The 26,816-nt window shown below is 40.2% G+C and overlaps 1 protein-coding gene across 1 annotated transcript in view; it reads right to left on the bottom strand.

Annotated features, from left to right (window-relative positions):
- The window catches only part of LOC126184314 (E3 ubiquitin-protein ligase UBR4-like), a 128,402-nt gene that overhangs the window by 55,494 nt on the left and 46,092 nt on the right, over positions 1-26,816 (bottom strand). The window contains exons 4-5 of the mRNA XM_049926690.1: positions 23,615-23,817; positions 9,347-9,528 (exon numbers count right to left, since the gene is read on the bottom strand). Coding sequence (XP_049782647.1) covers positions 9,347-9,528; positions 23,615-23,817 — 385 coding nt within the window. The remainder of the gene's footprint in view (positions 1-9,346; positions 9,529-23,614; positions 23,818-26,816) is intronic.

The following is a 26,816-nucleotide window of genomic DNA, read 5'->3' on the forward strand; positions in this document are numbered from 1 at the left end:
TAAATTGTGAATGTGTTTTTGCATTTACAAGGTGCAATATCACGTTTTAATAATTGTATAGTGTAGAATTGTGCAGTCTGTGGCACAGCTGCCTTTTCTTTCAAACTGCCAGCAACACAGCTCAGTGAGGTGTCAGCCTCCGTTGGTGACATATCAGGAATGTAGCAAGTTCGATATTTAACTTCCCACGTGTGCTATAATAGTTAATTTTTACATTAGTAGTACTAGGATAGATGGGATGTGAAAATGCTGTGTGTGGACGCAAGAGGAGCAGGCCACAGGAGAACACAGTAACATGCATCCCAGGTATGGAGAAGCAACTGAAAGAGTTGAAAACAATTAACTTGCTACATCAGGACGTAATCCCAATTCGGTTTTAGAAAGAGTCTCCTATGGCATTGGCATCGTACTTAGCTTGCATTTATCGCAAATCTATTGTTCAGTGCAAAACCCCGAGTGACTAGAAAAAAGCTCAGGTGACTGCTGTACCTACAAAGGGTAGAAGAATACACCCACAAAATTACACAAGAGTATTTTTAACATCAGTTTGCTGCAGAATTCTTGAACATATTCTCAGTTCGAATATAACAAATTTCCTTCAGGCAAAAAGAGTTTCTTTCCACAAATCAGAACAGATTTGGAATCTTGCGGACCACGGATGAAGGGCTACAGGTCGATTCCAGTTCCTACATTTCTGGATACAGTACCCCACTGCAGACTTAATGACAGTACGAGCATACGGAATAGGCTCCCAGATATGTGAGTGGGTCAAAGACTTCAGAAGTAAAAGAACCCAGCAAACTGTCCTCAATGTCGAGCATTCATCAGAGACAAGAGTACCATCAGGCGTACCACAGGGACATGTGGTAGAACTGCTCTTGCTCTTTATGTATATAAATGATCTGACAGTTAGGGTAAAAAGCAATCTGCAACTGTCGGCTGACGATGCTGTGGTGCATGAGGAGATTTCACCATTGAATGACTGTAGGAGGATTTGGGACGACAAAATTTCTAGTTAATGCAATAAATGTCAGCTTTTTCTAGATGCAGAAAAATGTAAATTAATGCAGATGAGTAGGAAAAACAATCAGAATTAGTAGTGTACTCCTTGACAAAGCCAGATCAATTAAATATCCAGGAGTAATGTTGCAAAGCAATATGAAATGAGAATCCCTGGAAAGAAGATGACATTCTTTTCTCCGAACACTAGCGAGAAAATGTAGAGAACTAACACTTGAAGCTGACTGCAGAATGATTCTACTGCCGCTAATGTACTTTTTGGATTAGGATCATGAAGATAAGAGAAATTTTGGCTCGTACAGAAGCTTATAGGCAGTCATTTTTCTATCACTCTCCTTGCAAGTGGAACAGGAAAGGAAATGACATTCAGTGTTACTAGATACCCTCCACCACACACGCTATGGTGGCTTGTGAATTACGTATGTAGATGTAGGGTAATCTGAAACATATCAAACATTTCATTCTGTTATACAAATCATGAAAACCTACTAGATAATAACAAACTGCCCTTTTTTCACATGTCATCATTGTGCTGGCCAATGTACAACCATCATTCTTTTTCAGTGCCTTCTACTATTCTGAAGTTACAGCCCCAATTTTTTCAGAAGATTACAAACAAATCTTTAATTCCTTCTGCTTTTCTTTCATTTGTTCTCAATCCATGAACCTTTCAACCTGCACAATAAAGGAAAGTGGTCAATACATTAACAATCACCCTTTATTCTTATGTTTCATATACTTCCAACTATTCAATATCTTTTCTTTACTATATTGCAAACATATTTGACTCGTTCAATAATCTTTGGTGTTTCCATTTCAGTTCCATCATACTGACTCTGCTGAAACTAATTTCTTCCTATATTCTTTTTATTGGGAGTTTCATGTATTACAGCCAATAAATAAATTAAAGGTAGAGCATTACAACACTACCGATGAGAAAGGGTATACTTTTGGCAATTCTGATGAAGTCATCAAGACATTTATAGAGAAAACACACTGAACCAAAAATTAGAGCAGAATTTCAACTTAGTTCTTCGCCAATATTTGAATTTCTATCCCTCTATTTGTAGTACAGTATTCTGTACAACAACAAACAGTTTTAATGCTTATGAGATTACAGTTTCTGTGGTACATGTCTGTAACAGCAAACAGCCAAAAATCTGAAGTAATATCATAACCATTACAAATAACAGAATCTAGTAACTACAAAGTACCGAAGTTGAGTTCGACAGGAAAAAAAAGGCTGTCAAGAGATGTTTGGAATTCACAGATGGGAACACTGTTCAGGTTCCCCCCCACTGGCCCCAATATCTTGGTTCTCATTACGATGTTAACTGAGAACATAAACTAATAAGCCAAAACATTACAACCACTGCCCACCGCAATGTTGGGTGGCAGTTGGTGGAACTGCTGGCACATGAAATGGTAACAAAAGTACGTAAGCAGAGTAGACACAGATGGAGGATCACCCTAGTGAGGATATGGGCTCCAATTGGGGAAATCTACTGAAATAAGCGACTCTGACAGAGAGCAGATCATCATTATACAGGGTCTGTGAGTGAATATCTCGAAAACGGGGAAGTTGGTTGAACGTTCATGTGCTACTGTTGTGAGCGTATACGGAAAGAGCTGGGCTATGGGAGACATTGTCCTGTGGGTGCATGGCACATGTGGTAGTAACTGAAGACACACTGACAGCTGGGAAACATCTGCATCCCTTCATGCTCGATGTCTTCCCTGACAACAATGTTGCATTCCAGCAGTATAATTGTCCATGTCTTGGAGCCAGAACCATTCTACATTGGTTTGACGAGCATTACAGTGAACTCATGACGACTCAGCTACCAAATTCGCCTGATGTAAATCCTATTGAACCCATCTGGGTCCTTATCGGGCGCTATTACTGAGTTTGCAAATCAGCGGCCTGTTATTTAAGTGAATTACACGAACTATTCATAGAGATCTAATGCCACATGGCTACATAAACCTATCAACTAAATGTCAGCTCCCTTATACACTATGTGATCAAAAGTATCAAGACACCCCCCAAAAAATATGTTTTTCACATTAGTTGAGTCCTACTGCCAGGTATTCCATATCAGTGACCTCAGTAGTCATTAGACATTGTGAGAGAGCAGAATGGTGTAGTCCGCAGAACTTACGGACTTCGAACGTGGTCAGGTGATTGGGCGTCACTTGCATCATAAGTCTGTACACAAGATTTCCACACTCCTAAACATCCCTAGGTCCAACGTGACAGTGAATTGGAAATGTGAAGGGGCACATACAGCACAAAAGCATACAGGCCGACCGCACCTGCTGACTGACAGAGACCGCCGACAGTTGAAGAGGGTCGTAATGAGTAATAGGCAGACATCTATCCAGACTATCACACAGGAATTCCAAACTGCATCAGGATCCCCTGCAAGTACTATGACAGTTAGTCGGGAGGTGAGAAAACTTAGATTTCATGATTGAGCTGCTGCTCATAAGCCACACATCATACCGGTAAATGCCAAATGATTGCCTTGCATGGTGTAAGGAGCATAAACACTGGGCAATTGAACAGTGGAAAAACACTGTGTGGAGTGACGAATCACGGAACACAATGTGGCGAACCAAGGCCTGGGTGTGTGTATGGTGAATGCCCAGTAAACGTCGTCTGCCAGCATGTGTAGTGCCAACAGTAAAATTCGGTGGCAGTGGTGTTATGGTGTAGTCGGGTTTTTCATGAAGGGGGCTTGCACCCCTTATTGTTTTGCGTGAGACTGTCACAGCACACGCTTACATTGATGTTTAAGCACCTTCTTGCTTCCCTCTGTTGAAGAGCAATTCGGGGATTACGACTGCATCTTCTACATCTACATCTACATCTACATCTACATCTACATACATACTACGCAATCCACCATATGATATGTGGCAGAGGGTACCTCGTGCCACAACTAGCATCTTCTCTCCCTGTTTCACTTCCAAACAGAACGAGGGAAAAATGACTGCCTACATGCCTCTGTACGAGCCCTAATCTCTCTTATCTTTGTGGTCTTTCCGTGAAATATATGTTGGCGGCAGTAAAATTGTACTGCAGTCAGTCTCAAATACTGGTTCTCTAAATTTCCTCAGTAGCGATTCACGAGAGGAACGCCTCCTTTCCTCCTGAAGCATTTCCGTAACACTCACGTGATGATCAAACCTTCCAGTAAAAAACCTAGCAGCCCGCCTCTGAATTGCTTCTACGTCCTCCCCCAATCCAACCTGACAGGGATCCCAAACACTCGAGCAGTACTCAAGAATAGGTCGTATTAGTGTTTTATAAGCGGTCTCCTTTACAGATGAACCTTATCTTCCCAAAATTCTACCAATGAACCGAAGACGACTATCCGCCTTCCCCACAATTGCTATTACATGCTTGTCTCACTTCATATCACTCTGCAATGTTACGCCCAAATATTTAATCGACGTGACTGTGTCAAGCGCTACACTACTAATGGAGTATTCAAACATTACGGGGTTCTTTTTCCTATTCATCTGCATTAATTTACATTTATCTATATTTAGAGTTAGCTGCCATTCTTTATACCAATCACAAATCCTGTCCAAGTCATCTTGTATCCTCCTACAGTTACTCAACAACAACACTTTCCCGTACACCACAGCATCAACAGCAAACAGCCACACATTGCCATCCACCCTATCCAAAAGATCAGTTATGTAGATAGAAAACAACAGCAGACCTACCACACTTCCCTGGGCCACTCCAGATGACACCCTCATCTCCGATGAACACTCACCATCGAGGACAACGTACTGGGTTCTATTACTTAAGAAGTCTTCCAGCCACTCACATATTTGGGAACCAATCCCATATGCTCGTACCTTAGTTAGGAGTCTGCAGTGGGGCACCGAGTTAAATGCTTTCCGGAAGTCAAGGAATATGGCATTCGTCTGATGCCCTTCATCCATGGTTCACAAGATACCATGTGAAAAAAAGGGTGAGTTGCATTTCGCAGGAGCGATGCTTTCTAAAGTTGTGCTAATGCATGGACAGCAACTTCTCTGTCTCAAGGAAATTCATTATATTCTAACTGAGAATATGTTTGAGAATCCTGCAACAAACTGATGTTAAGGATATTGGTCTGAAATTTTGAGGATCCGTCCTTCTACCCTTCTTATATACAGGCATCACCTGCGCTTTTTTCCAGTTCAGGACTTTACATAGGGCAAGAGATTCGCGATAAATGCAAGCTAAGTAAGGAGCCAATGCAGTAGAGTACTCTCTGTAAAACCGAATTGAAATCCCATCAGGACCTGGTGATTTATTTATTTATTTATTTATTTATTTTCAACCCATTCAGCTGCTTCACAACCCCAGGGATGTCTATCACTATGTCCTCCATACGAGAATCTGTACGAGACTCAAACGGCGGTATGTTTGTACGATCCTCCTGCGTGAAAGATTTCTCAAAAGCTAAATTCAAAATTTCAGCTTTCGTTTTGCTGTCTTCCGTTGCCAGGCCAGACTGATCAGTGAGTGACTGGATGGAAGCCTTCTACCCGCTTACCGATTTTACGTAAGACCAGAATTTCCTTGGGTTTTTAGCAATATCTTTTGCTAAGGTATAGCAGTGGTAGTGGTTGAATGCTTCACGCATCGCTCTTTTTACAGCAGCATTAATCTCTACTAACTTTTGCCTGTCCTCATTCTCCCGATGTTTCTTGTACCGCGAGTGCAACTGTCTTTGCTTCCTGAGCATTCTCCGAATTGCGCTGTTAAACCACAGTGGGTCTTTTCTGTCCATAACCCACTTTTTCGGCACATACTTCTCAAATGCGTGATTTATAATGTGTTTAAAATTTGCCCATAATTCTTCCATGTCCATCGTACCGGAAGTAAATTAAGTCAATTCATTTACTAAGTGGGATGCTAACAACTGCTTATCTGCTCTTTCTAGTACGAATACTCTCCTAGCCTTCTTGACAACTTTCGTAACCACAGTTGTAATGACAACATCATGATCACTAATCTCTGTCTCAACACTGACTCCATCAATGAGGTCTGGTCTGTTCGTGGTTCCCAGATCTAAAATATTTCCATTACGTGTTGGCTGTCGATTTAGCTACTCAAGACAGTTTTCGGATAATGTGTTCAAAAGTAATTCACACGACGGCTTGCCTGTACCACTTGTAATGAATCCATACACATCCCAGTCTATACTAGGTAGGTTGAAGTCGCCTCAGACGAATATAGCATGATACAGAGTGTAGACTCCCTTTGAATGATTCTGGAACTGTCACGGTGGAACCTGGTGGCCGGTAGTAACACCCAACAATTAACTTTATTTCTCCTAGCCCTGCTAAACGTGTCCAGATAACTTCACAATCACACTCTACTTCGACCTCAGTAGACACAATATTTTTGTCAACTGCAATGAAGACACCACCTCCTACGGTGTCTAATCTACTTTTCCAATACACGTTACAACCCTCACTAAATATTTCAGAACTTCCTATCTCAGGGTTCAGCCAGGTCTCAGTCCCGAGAATAATTTGCGAGCCACACACTTCCTGGAGGGCAGTAAATTCATGAACTTTATTCTGAATACTCTGAAAATTTACTGCTAATATCTTGATAGCATAAGTGTCTGTACACTGAGCGTGTCCTGATTTCCCTGCCTGCACGTTTACTGCTGAGTGTTCATCAGGACACCTCGCACTACTGCCTAGCCTAAAAAACCCCCATGTGCACACCACAAGTACTCTGCTACCTGAGTAGCTGTTTCCCCTTGTGTAGTGCACCACTGACCTATCTAGGGACGTCCTACAATTCCGCACCCAATGGCGCAAGTCTAGAAATCTGCAGCCAAGACCATCACAGAGTCGACGAAACATCTGGTTGAGACCCTCCACTTGGCTCCAAACCAAAGGACCCCGGTCCACTCTGGGAACGATGCTGCAAATAGAGAGCTCTGCTTGCACGCCACATGTGAGGCCAGCCGTCTTCACCAAATCCGCCAGCTACGTGTACGAACTGAGGATCGCCTCAGAACCCAAGCGACAGGCATGATTGGTGCCAACGTGAGCAACTACTTGCAGACGACTGCACAGCATATGCTCGATAGCCACAGGCAAGGTCGCCTCCACATCTTGGATGAGGCCCCCCCGGCAGACAAACCGAGTGCACGTTGGAATTCTTTCCAGCACTGTATGCTATTTCCCTAAGGGGCTCCATCACCCCCCATGAGCCTGCTCAGGCCCTGCTGAAGGAATGGCCACCTCCCCACTGACAGGATGAACGGGCGAGGCCAGCCGGCCAGCCCCCACATTGACCATCTTTCAACTCGATTGAGCACCTGTTCATAATGCAAGGCCTGTGACAGAGTGGTTATACAACAATAACATCCCTGTAATGGAGTGGCCTGACCTGAATCCTATAGAACACCTTTGGGACGTTTTGGAACGGCGACTTCATGCCAGGTCTCACCACCTGACATTGATACCTCTCCTCAGTGCAGCACTATGAAGAATGGGCTGCCATTCCCCAAGAAACCTTCCAGCCCCTTTGAACTTGTTGCAAGCTGTCATCAAGGCTAAGGGTGGGCCAACACCATATTGGATTCCAGCATTACCAATGGAGGGCACCACGAACTTTTAAGTCGTTTTCATCCAGGTTTCTGGATACTTCTGACCACATAGCGTATGCAGAACAGGGATTTATTTCATTCAAAAGACTGACAAACAAGCTATTAAGCTTTTCGCTCCTAAGAGCACATGTACGTAGTCTTACTCTATAAGGAATTTTAATTCTACATCTTTATATCTTTTCAACTTGTTAATGTACATTCCAATTTCTATGGTCTTCATGATGACCGTGTTCCAGTAATTCACAGAGTGGGGCAGAACCCGCATCTGCCCAAATATAATCTTGTGTTTATTCACAAGGCTGTATTTAATCACTCCTTATTTTCTTAAATTTCTGTACTTGCATGGCACTTTTTTATAGTGCAGTGTTGGAAAATGATCGAGAAATTCATCATGTAACCACCAACAAATTTACATAGAAAATTACATATACCTATTGCTCTGAATCCATGACTATCCTTCACAAGGCACATCATCTCACTTTCCTAAGGTGAAACTGTATCCAAGATCCATCCTATTTTACTGGTTTGTGCTCCAGAGAATAATTGAATTCTGTACATTGATCCTCTCCTGTTACTCAAGATAGTCTTGTGCATTTTTCAGAGAGCACTAGCTCTCTCAACAAAGCTATGAAGAAGTTCCGTTTGGAGCCAAAATGGTTGTTGTCTCATATGGTGCTGGCTCTGGGAACTGTGAGCATATGACACACAGAGCAAAAACCCTATTATATAATTATCACTTTTTCTACAAAAGGATATACGCAATCTGTCTGCTCCTATGATAATGGCTATCAGACAAATCATATCAGGTCAGCAGTCTCTGGGAAACACAGATGTTCACCTACTCAATCAAAACAAGATATTCAGTATACAGTCATCCTGTGGAGCAACTATTACCAGTAAAATAGAACAAAGCTTGAACAGTTAACTGATCAAAACCTGTTTTTGTCCCTCCCCCACCCCCCCTCCATCCCCATTAAAATATGAGGGAATTTTCTGAAGGATGGTCACAGACTCAGTTATGGTTATTTAGAATCCATGTGAACACGGTAAAAGTTTTGTGGGGAAATCTATTAAAATTGTTTCCCAGCATTGCACCAAATTACCAGTCTTGCATCAAGCGCACAAATCTGGGAAAATATGCCTTGGCTGAACATCTCTTTATGAACAGGCGCAAGGTTTTATTTGAGCAGACAGATTCAGGGACACGCATAAAATTATTGGGACTAAGAGATAATGGAAGACTGAAGTTGGAAATATAAAGAATATGCTGCACAGTGTGCATCATGATGTCTACCATATTGCTGCAAGTGACATCAATGGCTTTTGGTGTGATCTCTGGGCACCCAAAGCACATTTACAGCCTTCATATTTGTGGTTTTCCACCATCTCGGTGAAAGTAGTGTGCATTTCTGCATGCGGACTGTAGGAAATGGTAAACATCTTAAAATTTTATGCTAATTTGATGAAGAAAGTTAAGTCAGTTTTTCCCCATAATTTAAGCAATCTTGAAGTGCCATTGCAACTAAAATGATTTTCCATTACTTCTGACAAAACGTCTTTTAGTGGGTCTGTAACTAGGCTTGGCTAATAATCATTTTGTTTTGATGAACAACAATTGACTGTAATCATGCCATATTACTAAGCCTTTTCAGTCTCCTGCTCCAATGAAATACACAGAAACTTACCTCTGTCGAATTAGCAGAGTCTCATTAGGCAAAAATGGTAACAAAATTGTATTTCTGCTCAAAGACTCCTTAGCTTTCAAAACGTAACGATTGATGTGAGGCAGTGCCATGCAAACATCAATCAAAACTTCACCAGCCCCCAGCGATCTCAAAATCCATATATTTCTGTCAGTGTAAAAGGCCTGTAACAAAGTATTTAAAATTCAACAGTGAAATTTAAGACGTATCAAAACTTAATGGGTAAATATGTACCTTAAGAAAATTAAACAACATTGTATCATTATCGCTGCACTAGATATAGGAATCAACGTACTTGGAAACCTCAGTGGTCACCAATATATACTGTGGAAGCAACTAAATGCAGAGCATATAAATGAGGTTTAGGATTACTTAACATCTGTAAGAGCTGGATGCATGGAACAGACACTGCAAACTAGTCTCTTCCAGATAATGCGCCAAGGCAAGAACAATTGTCAACCATTTTTTATTTTCAACCTTATCAGCGACCTATCTTTTAATGAGTAAAAAGAAAACAAGATAAGAAAAGTTGGCATAATGAAACTACAAAATTAAAATAATACAAGTAAAAACACTAATAACAACAGTACACCCTTCATAAGAACTGAGTTCTCTTTGCAGTTCTTAATATTATACAAACCATATTATTAATGTAAAGCAGGAAACAAAATTTACTAAGTGCAAAACCCTGAGGAACATCCCATATTATACTTTCCCAGTTATATGCCAGCTCACTTCCAACATGTGATCATGTCGGTGAGAGTTTTGAAGAAATATTAACAAGAACATGATAGAATATTCAGAATTTAATAACACTATTTGGAAATGCTTTCAAGAGGCTGTGAGCAAGTACGATGAAAATTTGCTAAGAGAATGAACTGAAATCAATATGGATACAGACAAAAAACCATTACAGATTTATGGTCTACAGATATCACATTTAATCTGTTAAGCTGGAAGATTGCACTGTGATTAACAAAGAAATAAAATTGTTAAGAATTCAAAGATTTCTTTACATGTTAGCATAATACACTAGATGAATAAGAAACATGCATAGTTAACAATGAAAATAATGATGGTGCAAAAACAGTGACAAACAAGGTGCATAAGGCCATTTGAGGTGTGGAGAAAGGAAGTACACGTGGAGATGATGTTTCAATACAAAGGATTACAGTTAAAGAAAAAGAGGTAAAAAAAAATTTGTATAATTGTTTACACAATGTCTGTGGTGGAAACCCCTCCACAAACTGGAACAACAATTTATTCAAATTCATAGGATAGGAGAAATAATAAAAATTACAGACCTATTAGTCTCCTCTCGATAATGAACAAGATATTCACAAAAATTATCACAACCACATAGAAAAAATGTTTGATTTTAATCAGATAAAGGAATAAGTGGGCTTTAGAAGTGGATATAGTACATCAGACTCTTTGCAAGTCATAAATGAAAATACAGATTGAAACGATGACAATGCCTGCTTTGTCTGCAATTTCTAGGTTTTGAGAAAGTTCAGTGCAATTTCAGTAAAATCTGTACTAGTATCCTTTGAGAAACCAGACACTTATTCAACACATGTTATTACACTGAAGAAGATGTCATCAATGCTACTACATCTTCAATTAGACTTCACCAGGATAGTAACAAACATAGAACAGAGAGAGCCTCTTCCAGCTAATGTGTCAAGGCAAGAAGAATGTGTGTCAACCGTTTTTGATTTTTAACCTTATCAGTGACCTATCTTTTAATGAGGAAAAAAAATCCAGGTAAGAAAATCTACTCTATAGGAATTGGCATGGGTTTCGAAAAAGACGAACGTGTGAAACCCAGCTTGCGCTATTCGTCCACGAGACTCAGAGCGCCATAGACACGGGTTCCCAGGTAGATGCCGTGTTTCTTGACTTCCGCAAGGCGTTCGATACAGTTACCCACAGTTGTTTAATGAACAAAGTAAGAGCATATGGACTATCACACCAAGTGTGTGATTGGATTGGAGAGTTCCTAGATAACAGAACGCAGCATGTCATTCTCAATGGAGAGAAGTCTTTCAAAGTAAGAGAATTTCAGGTGTGCCGCAGGGGAGTCTCGTAGGACCATTGCTTTTCACAATATACATAAATGACCTTGTGGACAACATCAGAAGTTCACTGAAGCTTTTTGCGGATGATGCTGTGGTATATCGAGAGGTTGTAACAATGGAAAATTGTACTGAAATGCAGGAGGATCTGCATCGAATTGACGCATAGTGCAGGGAATGGCAATTGAATCTCGATGTAGACAAGTGTAATCTGCTGCGAGTACATAGAAAGAAAGATCCCTTATCATTTAGCTACAACAAAGCAGGTCAGCAGCTGGAAGCAGTTAATTCCATAAATTATCTGGGAGTACGCATTAGGAGTGACTTAAAATGGAATGATCATATAAAGCTGATCATCGGTAAAGCAGATGCCAGACTGAGATTCATTGGAAGAATCCTATGGAAATGCAATCTGAAAACAAAGGAAGTAGGTTACAGTACACTTGTTTGCCCACTGCTTGAATACCGCTCACCAGTATGGGATCCATACCAGATAGGGTTGATAGAAGAGATAGAGAAGATCTGACGGAGAGAAGTGCTCTTCGTTACAGTATCATTTAGTAATCGCGAAAGCATTACGGAGATGATAGATAAACTCCAGTGGAAGACTCTGCAGGAGAGACGCTCAGTAGCTCGGTACGGGCATTTGTTAAAGTTTCGAGAACATACCTTCACCGAAGAGTCAAGCAGTATATTGCTCCCTCCTACATATATCTCGTGAAGAGACCATGAGGATAAAATCAGAGAGATTAGAGCACACACAGAGGCATACCGACAATCCTTTTTTCCACGAACAATACGAGACTGGAATAGAAGGGAGAACCAATAGCGGTACTCAAGGTACCCCCGCCACACACCGTCAGGTGGCTTGCAGAGTATGGATGTAAATGGGAGGGGAAAGGGGGAGGGGGGGCGGGGAGGTCCGGCCAAGAGATCTCATTTCACTGAAACGATATCAACAACCTTTGAGAACATTTTACACATATAAACAGATAAAACAAGGAATGGATAAATGTTAATGGAACGTACTTCAACCACCTACATTTTGCTGATGGCATTGCTTCTAGTGCAGATAAGCTTTGACAGCAAATGCAAAAATTTAAAGTTTGAAACTATGTCTGAAAATCAGTTACTAAACGAGTAAAATAATCTAGGCATCTGAAAAGGTACATTTACAAACAGTACGAATTCGTAATTTTGACTTATGACAATGATGCATGGACATTTAAAGCAAAAGCCACTCAAAAACTGAATGATGCTCACTAAGCAATGCACAGATGGTAGATAGACCAAGGGAGATCTCTGCTGAATACCAAGACATAGGAAAAGAAAGGGACAATGATCTTGTACAAGACATGCAGCTGAGTGGCTGTGGAGCTATAATTCCACTGATGCACAGGTAGCATTATTAGCAGGTTACGGTTGGGCAGCCCGTTCACACGTTTAAGTGCTGCAGTACGCCGGCAAGTGGCATCTGCAGTTTATTTCATTTAATTTATATGAAAGTGATGATGTTCAGTTACCTAACATTGTTGTCTGACCATTACTCATAACTCCATGTTGTGGCTCATCAACAAATTTACTACTGCACCAGGTGAGTCATCCAGCGATAGATATTTAGTATTACCCATGCAAAGCAAGTGTAGGTCACCAGTGAGTACTACAATTTGAAATAGCTTTTATAAATCGGGATAGAAATCTGTATTAATGTGTGATATGTATCATCCCCCCCACCCCCACCCCCCATGAACCATGGACTTTGCCGATGGTGGGAAAGCTTGCGCGCCTCAGCGATACAGATAGCCGTACCATAGGTGCAACCACAACGGAGGGGTATCTGTTGAGAGGCCAGACAAACGTGTGGTTCCTGAAGAGGGGCAGCAGCCTTTCCAATAGTTGCAGGGGCAACAGTCTGGATGTTTGACTGATCTGGACTTGTAACATGAACCAAAACGGCCTTGCTGTGCTGGTACTGTGAACGGCTGAAAGCAAGGGGAAACTACAGCCGTAACTTTTCCCGAGGGCATGCAGTGTTATTGTATGGTTAAATGATGATGGCATCCTCTTGGGTAAAATATTCCGGAGGTAAAATAGTCCCCCATTCGGATCTCCAGGAAGGGACTACTCAAGAGGACGGGATTATCAGAAGAAAGAAAACTGGCATTCTGCGGATTGGAGCGTGGAATGTCAGAGCCCTTAAGCAGACACGTAGGTTAGAAAATTTAAAAAGGGTAATGTGTAAGTTAAAGTTAGATATAGTGGGAATTAGCGAAGTTCAGTGGCAGGAGGAACAAGACAATTTTTTTCAGGTGAATACAGGGTTATAAATACAAAATCAAATAGGGGTAATGCAGGAGTAGGTTTAATAATGAATAAAAAAATAGGAATGCGGGTAAGCTACTACAAACAGCATAGTGAACGCGTTATTGTGGCCAAGATAGACACGAAGCCCACGCCTACTACAGTAGTACAAGATTATATGGCAACTAGCTCTGCAGATGACGAAGAAATTGATGAAATGTATGATGAGATAAAAGAAATTATTCAGATAGTTAAGGGAGACGAAAATTTAATAGTCATGGGTGACTGGAATTCGACAGTAGGAAAAGGAAGAGAAGGAAACATAGTAGGTGAATATGGATTGGTGGTAAGAAATGAAAGAGGATGCCGCCTGGTAGAATTCTGCACAGAGCATAACTTAAACAAAGCTAACACTTGGTTTAAGAATCATGAAAGAAGGTTGTATACATGGAAGAACCCTGGAGATACTAGAAGGTTTCAGATAGATTACATAATGGTAAGACAGAGATTTAGGAACCAGGTTTTAAATTGTAAAACATTTCCAGGGGCAGATGTGGACTCTGACCACAATCTATTGGTTATGAACTGTACATTAAAACTGAAGAACCTGCAAAAAGGTGGTAATTTAAGGAGATGAGACCTGGATAAACTGAATAAACCAGAGGTTGTACAGAGTTTCAGGGAGAGCATAAGGGAACGATTGACAGGCATGGGGGAAAGAAATACAGTAGAAGAAGAATGGGTAGCTTTGAGGGATGAAGTAGTGAAGGTAGCAGAGGATCAAGTAGGTAAAAAGACGAGGGCTAGTAGAAATCCTTGAGTAACAGAAGAGATATTGAATTTAATTAATGAAAGGAGAAAATATAAAAATGCAGTAAATGAGGCAGGCAAAAAGGAATACAAACGTCTCAAAAACGAGATCAACAGGAAGTGCAAAATTGCTAAGCATGGATGACTAGAGGACAAATGTAAGGATGTAGAGGCTTATCTCACTAGGGGTAAGATAGATACTGCCTACAGGAAAATTAAAGAGACCTTTGGAAAAATAGAACCACTTGTATGAATATCAAGAGCTCAGATGGAATCCCAGTTCTAAGCAAAGAAGGGAAAGCAGAAAGGTGGAAGGAGTATATAGAGGGTCTATACAAGGGTGATGTACTTGAGGACAATATTATGGAAACGGAAGAGGATGTAAATGAAGATGAAATGGGAGATATGATACTGAATGAAGAGTCGACAGAGCACTGAAAGACCTAAGTCGAAACAAGGCTCCGGGGGGTAGACAACATTCCATTAGAACTACTGATAGCCTTGGGAGAGCCAGTCCTGACAAAACTCTATCATCTGGTGAGCAAGATGTATGAGACAGGCGAAATACCCTCAGACTTCAAGAAGAATATAATAATTCCAATCCCAAAGAAAGCAAGTGTTGACAGATGTGAAAATTACCGAACTATCAGTTTAATAAGTCACAGCTGCAAAATACTAATGCGAATTCTTTACAGACGAATGGAAAAACTGGTAGAAGCTGACCTCGGGGAAGATCAGTGTGGATTCCGTAGAAGTATTGAAACACGCGAGGCAATAATGACACTACGACTTATCTTAGAAGACAGATTAAGGAAAGGCAAACCTACATTTCTAGCATTTGTAGACTTAGAGAAAGCTTTTGACAATGTTGACTGGAATACTCTCTTTCAAATTCTGAAGGTGGCAGGGGTAAAATACAGCGAGGGAAAGGCTATTTACAATTTGTACAGAAACCAGAAGGTAGTTATATGAGCCGAGGGACATGAAAGGGAAGCAGTTGTTGGGAAGGGAGTAAGACAGGGTTTTAGCCTATCCCCAATGTTATTCAATCTGTATATTGAGCAAGCAGTAAAGGAAACAAAAGAAAAATTCGGAGTAGGTATTAAAATACATGGAGAAGAAATAAAAACTTTGCGGTTCGCCGATGACATTGTAATTCTGTCAGAGACAGCAAAGGACTTGGAAAAGCAATTGAACGGAATGGACAGTGTTTTGAGAGGAGGATATAAGATGAACAACAACAAAATCAAAACAAGGATAATGGAATGTAGTTGAATTAAGTCGGGTGATGATGAGGGAATTAGATTAGGAAATGAGACACTTAAAGTAGTAAAGGAGTTTTGCTATTTGGGGAGCAAAATAACTGATGATGGTCGAGGTAGAGAGGATATAAAATGTAGACTGGTAATGGCAAGGAAAGCGTTTCTGAAGAAGAGAAATTTGTTAACATTGAGTATAGATTTAAGTGACAGGAAATCGTTTCTGAAAGTATTTGTATGGAGTGTAGCCATGTACGGAAATGAAATGTGGACGATAAATAGTTTTGACAGGAAGAGAACAGAAGCTTTCGAAATGTGGTGCTACAGAAGAATGCTGAAGATTAGATGGGTTCGATCTCATATCAATGAGGAGGTATTTAATAGAATTGGGGAGAAGAGGAGTTTGTGGCACAACTTGACAAGGAGGAGGGACCGGTTGGTAGGACATGTTCTGAGGCATCAAGGGATGACCAATTTAGTATTGAAGGGCAGTGTGGAGGGTAAAAATCGTAGAGGGAGACCAAGAGATGAATACACTAAGCAGATTCAGAAGGATGTAGGTTGCAGTAGGTTCTGGGAGATGATGAAGCTTGCATAGGATAGAGTTGCATGGAGAGCTGCATCAAACCAGTCTCTGGACTGAAGACCACAACAACAACAATGTATCATTCAAGCTGAGTGCATTGCACTACTGCTAAAAAGTTTAATAGGCAAGTGGGTATGTGATTTTAAATTTCTTGAACAGCTACATTCTCCTTGTTTCTTCTGAAATTCCTGCAAATGTCAAGATCAGTTCCCATTGTTTGATAACCCCTTTAGTAACTGAGTCAAACATAGTTTATTCACTAATTATATGTCAACAAAAATACTATCTACTGTAATGCTGCTGCTTCACTGCATTCTTGTCATAAAAATCACAGCTGAGAAGAAACAAAAATAAAGAAGAGAGATGCTTTTTGTGTGTCTGATATCTGAAAAATCTCAAAGTTCTGACAGCATTATACTACTGTTTTTCATTTAAGGGAGAGTTAATGATTTGAAGTTTTGAAGCATATATCTGCGTAGATCAGCTGTTAAATTTGCAAGAAAGACAACTGTTCAATTTGTATAGGTAAATACCTGAAGAAGCAACTGGCTAAATATATCTCCCCAGAGAGAGTCTGACTATATCTTCACTTTGAAAGAGATCTGAGGAAAACAATATACAGTCAAACCTCTTATTAAAAAAATCTCTGGGGATGTGAGGGGCTTTTTTTCCTTTAAATGGCTGTTTAGCTCAATTACACTCATGAAGACTCCAAATCTCCACTGGAACACTAAGCCATGTAAGTACTCTATCATCACAAATTCACAATATGCTGAAAAATTAAAAAGAAAAAAGTACCTTCGCATCAAATCAACAGGTTCTCTTTTTTCCAGTTACATAGCAGTCGGTCTATCGATTATTCATATGATTTTGAAACGCACCCCTGCTGGTTTTTGAACACATTCTAAGTTGATTTCTGAATCAATTATAAGTTGATTCTTGAATGCGTGCATAGTGTATGTGATGTCTCTGCCTGGGGAATCCTTGTCACGTCTAGAAATAAACTTTCCTGCAGACAAAACGGGACGGGGCTATACGAGCTGAGCGGAATAAAGCCTAACCGGTGAATGCGAAGTGCTGCTTGTTTATGTGGTTGATTCGGTTTGCGAATGTTCAGCGTTGATATAATTACTAGCGAAATTCAGACTACCAGAGTGGAAATAAACAACTAACAGGTAAGAAAGATAACGTATTATCTTCTCGGTGTATTCAAGAAAGTGAAATTTTGACAGAAATTTTTTGGCCAGATCACTACATGAGACAGGGCAAGTTGTAGTCCCTCGCTAGCAGCCGCTTAAGTTCCATTCTAGTAGCAGGGTGGAAAATGCATTGGACGCACACGTATTAACGCCTAACCGGAGAATAATCGCTGAATAACTAAACCGGTGATCATGGCAGGGTTAGTGAAGTTAACCAGAGAATGAGTTTTGACAGTGGTAGCAATAGTTACAGAATTAGTGATGACAAGACTGTTTGTTAGGAAGGAGAAGAAACGGGGACATCACACAAATTATGGAAGAATATGACGATTCCAAATTTATACAAAAATTTCGTCCTACTACTTATCGGTCTTGTGCCTGAGAAACTGGAGTGTATGAATGAAATGTGAAACTATTTCCAAACGTAAAGCTTTTTGCTTGTAGCAGGCCAAATAGGTATTTCGTATTGGTACTTCATGAATTATATTCTGACGTATTATAAAAATGATCATTATTACCAAAACAGTCTCTTTTTTTTGTGTGTGTTACAATTGCTGAAATATAAGAAAGGCCTATTTTGTTTTCTCCAGCACACAGTGACAAAATAGACATAATCAAATCAAGAAACCACACCAGTCTTGGGTACTATTGTATTAACAGCTTTTTCAGTATTAGACAACATTTCTATTTTTCATGTAGCAAAACGTTTGATGAACTAGGTAATAGTCCTTTCGCAGAAAGGAAAGCACGCCATGTAAAGCTGTAGCAATATTAGAGAGAAAAATTGCTAGGACCCAAGGATTGAAGAAATGTGTACTGTCTTGCCTGTCCCTGGTCTTTACTGGTTTTAGTTGTCCTATATTTAATTTTATGTCACACAGAAGAGCAAGTTATTAGCTAATAGGCAATAAAGAGTCCAGTTTTTCTGAAGAGTTCTTGTTCTCCTGGTTACAAATAATCCTATCCAGTATTAATTGCGAGGAGGGTTTTTAAAAAAGGGGGGGGGGGGGGGGCAGGATGTCAAAATGGCCGATTGGAAGCAGGCGAGGTGCCACAGGACATTTTAATTTGCACTGTCCTGAAATAGTTTGATGGCATACATTACAAAATACACACGTTTGAGTTCCACAGAGCGAAATACAGTGATGTGCGGTATAAAAATGTTGTTTGAAGATGCATGGCACCTCACTGCACACATAAGACCAAATAACGTGTCTTAACATTTCCTCGAAGATATATCTTTTATGTATCAGACTCTTCTGAAAGATGTGCACTACAAAATGAACTTACGAACTTATTTTTGAAAAGTTTTTTTTAACATTCTGATGGACAGAGTAGTCCAAATTATAGTTGGGGTGTGGGGGAGAGGGGTGGGGGTGGGGTGGGTTGTCTCCACATGACCCGTTTTTGCATTTAATAATATTTCTTGTTTCCTCTACATTTACTGCTCTCACGTCAAATGAAAACAAGACGGATTTCTGTGGCTGGGAGCTATCAAGTGAATTAAAATACATTCTCATAATTACAGAAGGGTAAACTATGTTACTAGTTTCAGATTTTATTTTATTTTCACCTTTCTGACAGTCAAGCATTAATCGCCTTACAGAACAATGAAGTTGTTTTTGTCAGTTTAATAAATAAATTTGGCTTTTATTAAGCTTTCCTGCTGAGGCAGTCAATTTATTCCACACTATTGGCTAGTTTCAACTGTTCATTTCAGGTGCACGTTTTCATCTTCTGGCACATATGGCATTATGCCATAATAAAGAACCAAACTTGAGATAATACAGTACTGGTACTCGAAGAAAATTTACATCCCAAAAACCACACTGAAAAGCTTCATATCTAGTCGAGGCCTACGTCATCGAGAATCTGGACATACGAATGTGCACTGTAAGGCGAACTATGCATTTTAGTATGGTTCACGAAATTCTGACACTCTTGGAGTATCCTCTGGTGTCTTGTTTCTTTTATGACAGAATGTAAGATCTTTTAATGTTTTACACGTTCAAACATATGGGCTTCCTACATCACCATAGCTGTGCAAGCACAGTGACGCCACTTATCTGGCGCTCTCTGACAACTGCTGAAAGGAATCTATTTCTAACAGGTCACGGGAAAATATTGCGAATTGTTGTTCGGAAAGCATTATTTTCAAAGTAAATTTCCTTTTGCGCAAGGTGAACTATGTGCGAGAATGTACAATGGATTTCTTAAATCACATACTGTTTGGTCTCTTAAAAATCAGCTCTTTGATGACGAGCCACTTAGAAGAATTTCGAGCCCAGGAGACCAGAGATTTATGTCGGTATTAAAAATTTTGCTGGCGTATTTATGTGAGGTATCTTAAAATGTAACATGTGCTAAACAGATCAACATTATAAGTGAAAGCTTAGCTTCTCTTGTAGCTTATTAATCTTCGAGACAAATATTATATGTGAAAGCTTTGCTTTTCTTGTGGCAACACTATGTATATCAATTTAAACCATTAACTTTTACTGTTGGCGGAATTCGAATTTATACTTTCGTAATATGAAAATATGCAGCGTACATGTTACTGCACATCAAAGATATTTCCAAAACGTGTTTTTTTCCCCAAGTATCATTTCCTAAAGTGCCGGGAAATTCTATGTTGATGTATAAAACCATATCCTATCAAAGGATAAGTTTTGCACTGCCGAGGGAAAGTATACTGTCACTTAACATGGCAAAAGCATATTTTCACCCGGGAGATCCAGTAAAAATCCAGGAATTTTTTCTCCTTGTCCACGTATACACCCCGGTGCAGCCAGTGTGCTACGAGTGCAGACAAACAAAACTGCGAGTCAACAATTAATTGTTATGAGTACAGGTGATGACATGGGTTTCATTCCAGGTGCACTCCCCATATGACTCAAAAAGAAAAATTTCATATCATCCAGAAATTGACATAAAAAATTTTCAAAACTATGTAGAATCACAGCTTATTCTAGTATTAGCTCCAAAAAATAACATTTTTGATAATACTCCATATCACAATAATCAGGAGAATAAACCATCATCGTCCAGTTACTTAAAATGTGAAATACAGTTCTGGCTGTGTAATAAAAACACACATCATGAGCCAGATCAATACAAACATTTGTCATTAGATTCAAACTGTAATATAGCAATAAATAATATTTGTAGTCTACATTTATCAGGGACATAATGCTTTGAGCTGGGGTTGGGGGGGAAGGGGGGGGGGGGGGGGGAAGGAAATGATGGCTGATGCTTTTGCCGCCACAGAAAACATCGCACGGAAGGTAGTTCTATAGATACTGACACTAAAGCTTCACGAGCACAAATGTGAGATAGATACTGTAAGTCTCGTTTCTGTTCGAAATGGGCATTAAATACGGTGAGAAAAATAGCAGGGCTCCACATATTTCTGACCTTTACAGTGCTGACTGAACTGTGCAGTATTTCCACTACAAATCAGACTATCATGGTACACTGCACTAGAAAAAGATAGGCAGTATCCAATCAGACATGCAAAGCTACTGGTAGGGTGGGGTCAATATGCATACAGTCAGCTGCCTTCAGTGGGTGCAATGGCCATCTTTTAATGACAGAAATTCATGAAGATGATTGCTGATCAGCCTCATATCTGGTTACTCACAGGATATCGTATCATTTTCTCCACATTCATTTGAATATCTTCACAATGTGGGAGGGAAGCCAGATTGGGCTGTAGTTGGTACATTCACCAGTCACCTTTACCCTTAAAAATTGCTACTGTGATACTATATGACAAATCGGTAGGCACAGGACCATGATGAATGATTGAGCTAAAAAACTCTGCCAGCCAGTTGGCCACTTTGTCGTTAAGTCCCTGAATTTTCCACATGTCTGGAGGAAGGGCATCGTCATCCTGGAGCCTTTCTATTTCAACAGTAAAACCTCATTGGATGACGAGTCGTTTTCATTTTCACTCTTAATACACACACTATCACTTGTTTCCGCACTATTTTCCTCGAAGTCACAGCCCGTAACTGATTCCCCAGGAGGAATGTCTAGTTTGCGGCAGCAGGAACAACAAAGCTTATTTGGAGGATAACGAACTTCTTTGAGCATTTCTTCAAAACTGGAAGTCCATATCTCTGTGTTGCTTCGCTGGTCCTCCTCGATAGCAGGCAATTTTTGTAAGACATGATCTGGATCAATTGGGATTAGCCTATGGTGTGAAATCCACTCTTCATGTTTTCAATAGAATTTGCTGAAATCTTAGTCAGTGTCTCTTCCAGGATAAATGGAAAAACATCCTTGGAAATGGTCCCACGAGTGTACTACCTCCATTCAGTTAATATGACTCGCCATGCTGCTTTCATTGGTCTGAACAAGCTTAAATCCAATGGTTAAAGGAGGTGGATGCTAGTAGAGAGAAAGAGAATGAATGAAATATTGTTCCGCTCACACTCTTCGATGAAACATAAAGCTATGTGACAGGATAAACTGACCCGATCATCACTGTTGGCACATTATGCTTCTTCAAATAGGGCAATGTGATTCTAAGGAACGTGTCTTTAAATACTGGAAGATCAAACCATACACACTTATTCCTACTGAAACGGGCTCCTCGTGGGCCAACTTCTTGTACCATGTCCCACAAATGCTCAGATTTATAAAAGACGTGTGAAGGAAACTGTTTACCATTGGCACTTGCTGCTCTCATTATTGAAACACTAAATTTCGATGAATCCATCACTTTTTCAGCTTCCTTGCTTCCTCATTTTGTAATTATCTGCTGCCTGTCCAGATCATCTGACACATAGGTTTTGTCATAGTTGATTAAGATGCTACGTGGGAGATTTTCCAGCATTTGCTGGATGTTGGAGAAATGCATCTCAATTGTCTATTGTCACTTCCACGTGAGCTCTTTTAATATTTTTACTTAAGCAAATGGAGAGATGATCTGAATGCCAATTGAGGAATAAATGAGCTCATTCTCCTCCTGGTAAACAGTTAAGAATTTTTTTCTCTTTTTGGTCAGATTTATGAAGGTAGCCTTTCACTAAATATCTAATACCCAATTTAGGGAAAGGGAGTCCCCAATATGCACCCTGAAGATGTCTTGCTTCAACATTTCTTCTTCTTCCCATTTGGTACTGGTTGGCCTCCCAAGTTTTTTGGATGTATTTCCCGTACTTTATCTTGTAGGATCAATATGGGTATACCGTATAAATAACACACTTTTCTAGACAATAATTTATGACCCTGAATATCATGAACAGCTTTATCTAAAAGTTCCGAGTCATAATTACACTGTACTTCAGCACCTTTTCTGCTTTTGTGTGTTCTCGACATTGTCTGAAATCACCCCAGGCAGTACATAGTTTTGTAAAAACCACTGCTATTTATAATGTTACACGAAAAACTCAACAAACTTGTACAGGAATCGTGTCAATGCCACAGGCTACTGAGCTCATTGGAAACTGCAGTCTTAATACTTTAGTGCTAGTCGCAACAATTGAAAGTTTTCACTTGATGATACTGCATAGCTTTCAACAATGTGGCTGTTCATCAAATACATTTGCATTTACTTAGGTAAACAATCAACCCAAAATAAAAGTCACAGAGTGCAATAAATACAATCTCGTGCTTAAAATAACTTGTGCGCAGAAGTGAAAATGAGTGGAAATTCAGTGTTATGCAGCAGGAAAGAGCAAATAAACCATACTGTCCAAAATCCACCTGGTGTCCAAAATCACCTCACTTGATGGAACACCATTTATGTTCCACAAGTGACACTTGGAAAACATATTTTTTTAAGTTAGCAAACACTACTGATGCCTAACAGGTAAACATGACAGCCAACATAGCAGTCAGATTTGGAAATCATGGAACATGTAACAGCATCTGGTGCTCAAGAATACTAATCATCACCTGCACTACTACTACTACTACTACTACTACTACCACCACCACCACCACCACCACCACCACCACCACATTCTGGACATATTTAGACAGAACTGTTGCTTTAAATACTGACATACCTGTAAATTTGCTGTGGTATCAGGCGGTGGTGCATCTGCCAAGCCACCAGCAGAGCCTCCTGGAGATGTTTTAGTATCTGCACTGGGGGACTCTATACGATCCTCCATTGTATCAAACTGTGGGGTAGTGAGCTGCTCCAAGATCAGTCTTGATTTATCGAGTCTGGTTAATGCAAAACCTCCACTATTAGAATCAGGAACAGCTGCAAAAGAGTACACAGAATATGTATAAAAGTAAAAACCAATAATAACCACCATCCAGATTACACACTATTTGGAAATACAGGGCTATTACAAATGATTGAAGCGATTTCATAAATTCACTGTAGCTCCATTCATTGACATATGGTCATGACACACTACAGATATGTAGAAAGACTCATAAAGTTTTGTTCGGATGAAGCCGCACTTCAGGTTTCTGCCACCAGAGCGCTCAAGAGCGCAGTGAGACAAAACGGCGACAGGAGCCGAGAAAGCGTATGCCGTGCTTGAAATTCACTCACATCAGTCAGTCATAACAGTGCAACAACACTTCAGGACGAAGTTCAACAAAGATCCACCAACTGCTAAATCCATTCGGCGATGGTATCCGCAGTTTAAAGCTTCTGGATGCCTCTGTAAGGGGAAATCAAGGGGTCGGCCTGCAGTGAGCAATGAAACGGTTGAACGCGTGCGGGCAAGTTTCACGCGTATCCCGCGGAAGTTGACGAATAAAGCAAGCAGGGAGCTAAACGTACCACAGCCGACGGTTTGGAAAATCTTACGGAAAAGGCTAAAGCAGAAGCCTTACCATTTACAATTGCTACAAGCCCTGACACCCGATGACAAAGTCAAACGCTTTGAATTTTTGGCGCGGTTGCAACAGCTCATGGAAGAGGATGCGTTCAGTGCGAAACTTTTTTTCAGTGATTAAGCAACATTTTTTCTTAATGGTGAAGTGAACAGACACAGTGTGCGAATCTGGGCGGTAGAGAATCCTCACGCATTCGTGCAGCAAATTCGCAATTCACCAAATGTTAACGTGTTTTGTGCAATCTCATGGCCCCTTTTTCTTCTGCGAAAAAAACGTTACAGGACACGTGTATCTGGACATGCTGGAAAATTGGATCATGCGACAACTGGAGACAGACAGCGCCGACTTCATCTTTCAACAGGATGGTGCTCCACCGCACTTCCATCATGATGTTCGGCATTTCTTAAACAGGAGATTGGAAAACCGATGGATCGGTCGTGGTGGAGATCACGATCAGCAATTCATGTCATGGCCTCCATGCTCTCCCGACTTAACCCCATGTGATTTCTTTCTGTGGGGTTATGTGAAAGATTCAGTGTTTAAACCTCCTCTACCAAGAAACGTGCCAGAACTTCGAGCTCGCATCATCGATGCTTTCGAACTCATTGATGGGGACATGCTGTGCCGAGTGTGGGAGGAACTTTATTATCGGCTTGATGTCTGCCGAATCACTAAAGGGGCACAAATCGAACATTTGTGAATGCCTAAAAAAACTTTTTGAGTTTTTGTACGTGTGTGCAAAGCATTGTGAAAATATCTCAAACAATAAAGTTATTGTACAGCTGTGAAATCGCTTCAATCATTTGTAATAACCCTGTATTATGAGTAATACCACAGCTGAATCAAAATGTAACAGCACTATTCCATCAAAAATAGTAAGTACAGGGGAATAAACTTTCTGCTTCTGAAATATCATGATCAGAGTGCTACAGGACTTTTCTGTCATCTATACATATTATAAATTAAATTCCCCACCACATCTGTCTATCTCTCCGTGAAGGCTAATCTAAGAACTATAGCACACAGTCAAATGAGAACTGAATACTCATCACAATGGGACCATGGAATAGTTCCATACAACAGTAATCACAATATATGTTAAAACATTTGCCCCGCTGCGAGACTAGATGATCAATTCCCATTTTGTTGAATGCAATCGGCCACTGACGGATCCACAACTGCATCCACTCCCGCACTTCCTCATCCAACAAACTGGCGTCCATATACATATTTCTTAAGCCGCCAAAGAAGTTAAAATCACACAGTGAACGATTAGGGCTGGATGGAAAATGTTGCATTGTTTCCCAACCAAATTGGTGAACCATAGCCTTCATCTGATTGGCAGTATGGGGTGGGCATTACTGCACAACAGGATTATTCCGTCCGACAACATTCCTGGGTATTTTGACTTTATGGCATGTTGCAGTTTCTGCATCGTGTCTTCATAGCATCTTTTTCACAGATTTCCTCATTCACTTTCTCAATGAAACCATCACTGACACAGAATCCTGCCCACTCCGTGCTTTGTCACTAAAATTGGTTCATCCATCATTTAATTCTCTCACCTACCTTTTCACCATTCCACCTGTCATTAAGTTTTCACCATCAATCTTTAAAAGTTGACAGTAAATTTCAATTGGCTTAACATTCTTTGCATTCAAACACCATATTACAGAATGCACTTAATCGGTCGACTCAGAGATTTTCTTAAGCATTTTGAACAATCATGAACAAATGTAAACACTAAACAATCTGGCTGTAATGGCATCAGTGGAAAGACAATGAACCAGAGAGACGAGTGCAAATGTGCAGAACTGCGACAATAGTACTGTGGTGGCAGTAGAATAAAAAGGTCTTACTTTACGGAGACACCAATTTTGATACAAAATGTATTGATTTGCTATTTCATTGTTTTCAATAAATCATTTAGACACCACCAAACAATTTCAATTAATATTTGGTGACACTTTTTAAATTTTAGAAATAAAAGAATGAAATAGATAAGGGAAATCATTAAATGTTACAATAACAGCAAATTAACTGGAAAAGTTTGCCTCCATACTAAATGATTTTACACTCAATAAAACAAAAATTAACTCCATCATTGCTGGGCCCGAAGTCTGGGGCCTCGTCTTGTAAGTGATAAGGGAAGAGGGGGGAGGAATAACACTTCGTGAACAAATCTGGGTCCACTCAGCTCTGGATGGTAGCACCCGGTAAGGGTCTCTGCCTAGGGTTACTAGGTGAAATCTGGTCAACTGTCTCAAAGGCAGAAGAGGAAATTCAAGATTCCCAGTGGCAGAGAGAGAGAGAGAGAGAGAGAGAGAGAGAGAGAGAGAGAGAGAGAGAGAGAGAGAGAGCAGAACTACCTCCAGGACTCTCAATCTTTGTTGTATTTTCTTGTGATCC

Source organism: Schistocerca cancellata, chromosome 4 (assembly GCF_023864275.1).
Source record: "Schistocerca cancellata isolate TAMUIC-IGC-003103 chromosome 4, iqSchCanc2.1, whole genome shotgun sequence".
NCBI lineage: Eukaryota > Metazoa > Arthropoda > Insecta > Orthoptera > Acrididae > Schistocerca > Schistocerca cancellata.